Source organism: Carlito syrichta, unplaced genomic scaffold, assembly GCF_000164805.1.
Source record: "Carlito syrichta isolate Samal-C Ts95f unplaced genomic scaffold, Tarsius_syrichta-2.0.1 Scaffold145504, whole genome shotgun sequence".
Classification (NCBI taxonomy): Eukaryota; Metazoa; Chordata; class Mammalia; order Primates; family Tarsiidae; genus Carlito; species Carlito syrichta.
The window spans coordinates 8,594-12,890 of NW_007089600.1; the positions used below are offsets into that span (position 1 = coordinate 8,594).

Below are 4,297 nucleotides of genomic sequence, written 5' to 3' on the forward strand. Positions count from 1 at the left end.
GCCCCTCCCGGCCACTGCAGCCTCGACCTGCTGGGCTCCGGCGATCCTTCCACCTCTGCCTTCCAAGTAGCTGAAACTACATGCACGCACTACCACACCCAGCTCATTTTTGATTTATTGTAGAGATGAGGTCTCGCCAAGTTGCCCAGGTGGGTCTTGAAACAGCGGGCTCAGGCAATCCACTCACCTCAGCCTCCCAAAGGCAGGGGATTACAGGCTGAGCCACCAAGCCCGGCCAGACAAATTTTTTAGTTAAGAATATCAATTTAGGCTGGGCGTTGTGGCTCACATCTACAATCCCAGCACTTTGGGGGACCAAGGTGAGACCATCCTGGGCAACTTGGTGAGACCAGGTCTTTACAATAAATCAAAAAATTAGCCAGGCATGGTGATACACGCTTGCAGATCCAGCTATTTGGAAGGCTGAAGTGAAAGGATCACCTGAGCCCAGCAGGTGGATGCTGTGGTGGCCATGAGTGTGCCACTGTACTCCAGCCTGGGCAACAGAGACTCCAGCTCAATAATAAATAAACAAACAAACAAATAAATAAATAAATTTTATTTAATTTTTTAATTTTTTCATTTGTATTTATTTAATTTTTTTTTTTTAGTTGGAGTCTCACTCTGGTGCCCAGACTGGAATGCTGTGGCCGTTCCCGGCCACCGCAGCCTCGATCCGCTGGGCTCCAGTGATCCTTCCGCCTCAGCCTTCCAAGTAGCTGGAGCTACAGGCACGTGCTACCGCACCCAGCTAATTTTTGATTTATTGTAGAGATGAGGTCTTGCCAAGTTGCCCAGGTGGGTCTCGAACCCGCAGGCTCAGGCAATTCACTCACCTCAGCCTCCCAAAGGGGCGGGATTACAGGCTGAGCCACCTTTATTTATTTTTTATTTATTTATTTTTTAATTTTAATTTATCTATTTATTTATTTATTTTGAGTTGGAGTCTCACTCTGTTACTCAGACCAGAGTGCAATGGCCGCTCCCGACCACCGCAGCCTCGACCTGCTGGGTTCTGGTGATCCTTCCACCTCAGCCTTCCAAATAACTGGAACTACAGGTGTGCGCTACCACACCCGGCTAATTTTTTTGGATTTATTGTAGAGATGAGGTCTCCCCAAGTTGCCCAGGCGGGTCTTGAACCCATGGGCTCAGGCAATCCAGGTCACCTCGGCCTCCCAAAGCGCTGGGATTACAGGCTGAGCCACCGAGCCCGGCCTATTTTTTTATTTTTGAGTTGGAGTCTCATTCTGTCACTCAGACTGGAGTGCAGTGGTCGCTCCCGGCCACTGCAGCCTCGACCTGCTGGGCTCCGGCGATCCTTCCGCCTCAGCCTTCCAAGTAGCTGGAACTACAGGCGCGTGCTACCAATAAATGTTAAAACATGTAATCAAATTTCAAAATAAGCTTTTTACTAAGTGATGTATGTATGTATATGATCATACATGCATAGACTATCTCTGGGAGATTGCACGAGAAACTGCTTTAAGAGGATGCAAATGCCAAGGCAACTGGAGCCAAGCTGGAAGGGAGTCTTACTCTTCCTGTATGGTCTTTATACATACATGCATACATACACACTCCGGTATGGATTCATTGCCTTTTCAAAATATTGAAATTACTCAAAAACAGTAATACTACAGTTTCATACACTAGAGGGTACTATATGAACACATTTGAATAGATTCTCGCTTGCCAATTACTGTTACGCATACTAGAAATGATTTTAAGTACCATATTCAGTTTAGTTATAGTAAACTTGTGTTCATTTTATTTTCTTAGCCTACATGTATGGAGCTTCCAGAGGAACTGCGTCAATTCAAGACCTTCCAGAAGCAGCGCCGAGAGAGAGCTGCAAGAGACTACAAGGTGGATGCACAGGGACTCCTCATCAGGACAGTGGTACATCCAAAGAAGTTAGTGACAGACACAGCAGAGAAAGAGGAAAAAGTCGGAGCTTTCTTATTTTGTAAAAATTCTAGGATAGATAAAGCTCCAAGTTTTACATCTCATGAGTTTCATGAGGATGTGAAGTTTCTGAAAGAAAAATCTAAGAATAAGCAAACTGCAGAACCTCAGCATCTACCTCCCATAACGAAAGAGGAAGCCAGGGAGGATTCCAGTAACAAACTCATTTGTACTGTGTCAAAGTGTTCAGAAGACCAGGGAACAACTCAAAAAGAACACGTTAGGATACCCAGACATGAGTTACAGCCACGTTTATCTTTGAAAGAGGAGATTCAACAGTTAGTGGAAAATGAGAAAGATTTAAAATGTGTAAAGCAAGATGTTACAGTGTCTCCTCTTCCTCAGGAAACCAGAGTATCTCCAAGTGACACCTTTCATCTTTTAGGGAAAACTATGTTTTCCACACTCTCTCCCTGTCCAGCCTTGGAGAATATGATTCCTGGATAAATCCTTTCGAAATCTACCTTAGAGATTTGCAAAATCTCTACCAAATCTACCAAAGCCATAAAGGTGGTTCATTTCCTCTGCTGTCAGGACTTTCCACTGTGCTTAAGTTTCTTGTGTAGGTTTAATATTGCTTTAGTCACAGGCTATGGAGAAAACTGTATCCTCTTGCTTACTCCTACATTCCTGGTATTTGGATTAGGATGGGATTGGATAAGTTAAATAATGGAACAAAATCCCTAATTATGTCACTGTGCAGAAATGTTCCCAGTGGCCAGAGTGAATTATTTCTCATAATTTGGGTTTAGAGAATTTGAAGAAAAGAAAAATCTTGGACTTAGTATCAGGGAGAATGTATAATTTAAAATTTTGTGTTTTTTCTTTTTTGACTTTTTGATTGCTTTGAAGGGAGTTGATAAAACTATTAGTCATACGTTTAAGAAAATTGGCACAAAACAGCTTTACTAGTACTTTTTTCCTTTTAAAAATATTAGCTTTATAGCTGAATTTTGGAATATTTTGTCTGTCTCATGTCATAGGCAAACAATAATTAATAACTATTATAGGAATCAATATCTTAGCCTTAATTTGTTTTTATTTCATTTACTTTTAGAAGGTTTTGTCTATTTTCCTAACAAACAGGGACCCTGGGTTTCATTTTAGATGTCTGTTCTGTAAACTTGTAAATTTGGCCCATTCTAGTTGATGTGCTTTCTTGGAGTGAAAGAAAGGCATCTTGTACTGAGCCTTGCAGGTTGTTCACGTTCTTTTGTGTAAAATGACCAATAAACCTGATTTGGCATTGGGTTATCTCTTACTTTTGTTTTTTTTGTTTTTTTTAGTTGGACTCTCACTCTGTCACCCAGACTGGAGTGCAGTGGCCGCTCCCAGCCACCGCAGCCTTTACCTGCTGGACTCCAGCGATCCTTCCGCCTCAGCCTTCCAAGTAGCTGGAACTACAGGTGCGTGCTACCACGCCCAGCTAATTTTTTATTTATTGTAGAGATGAGGTCTCACCAAGTTGCCCAGGCGGATCTCGAACCCGCGGGCACAGACAATCCATTCACCTCGGCCTCCCAAAGCCCTGGGATTACAGGCGGAGCCACGGAGCCCAGCCATCTCTTACTTTTCTTAATTGGGTTAGGGTGGGAAGAAATGTCTACATTTCTAGGTCTAGAGCTTAGTTTATAAATCTGTAATTTGATTGTTACAGAACTCTCTCTGTTACTTCTTACACTTAGGGACAGTCTAAGATCAGAAATATCCTTGTATGCACCTACCGATTCTATTGAGAGCCATGAAAAGAGTTGCTATGCCCTTCCAAACTCCAGAGCCCAAGTCTTGCCTGAGTTTAAGGTAAAGGCAGGCGCCTAAGAGCAGTTGGCTCAGCCCCGAGGTTGCTTTGTCTTACCTAATCCTTAGTTTAGAAAGTTACTTGGGGTCAGTCTGGTTTCTGGTTCATCTTGGATGAATGTATCTTTAGACTGAGCCCAGAATGTGGTCTGGAAAGGGCATGAATTCCTGTTAAGTTCCTGGAATTGATTTAACTTCTTATGGAACCATTCAGTTACTACTTACAACATATATACACAAATCCTACGAAGAAACTGGGCACAGTTGCTCACACCTATAATCCCAGCACTTTGAGAGTCAGAGGCAGGAGGAGCCCAGGAGTTTGAGACCAGCCTGAGCAACATGGCGAGACCTCTTTTCTACAATAAATCAAAAAATTAGCTGAGCGTGTGGTAGCACACCCTTGTCATCCCAGGTACTTGGAAGACTGAGGCAGATCACCAGAGCCCAGCAGGTCAAAGCTGTAGCATGTCAAAGCTGCAGTAGATGTGATCATGTCACTGCACCCTAGCCTGGGTGAGAGAGTGAGACT

General features: G+C 43.3%; 1 protein-coding gene across 1 annotated transcript in view; it reads left to right on the forward strand.

Annotated features, from left to right (window-relative positions):
• The window catches only part of LOC103251802 (piRNA biogenesis protein EXD1-like), an 8,523-nt gene extending 5,989 nt beyond the window's left edge, over positions 1 to 2,534 (forward strand). Inside the window, 2 exon segments of the mRNA XM_008050428.2 lie at positions 1,783 to 2,398; positions 2,401 to 2,534. Coding sequence (XP_008048619.2) covers positions 1,783 to 2,398; positions 2,401 to 2,534 — 750 coding nt within the window.
• The last annotated feature ends 1,763 nt before the right edge of the window (positions 2,535 to 4,297 follow it).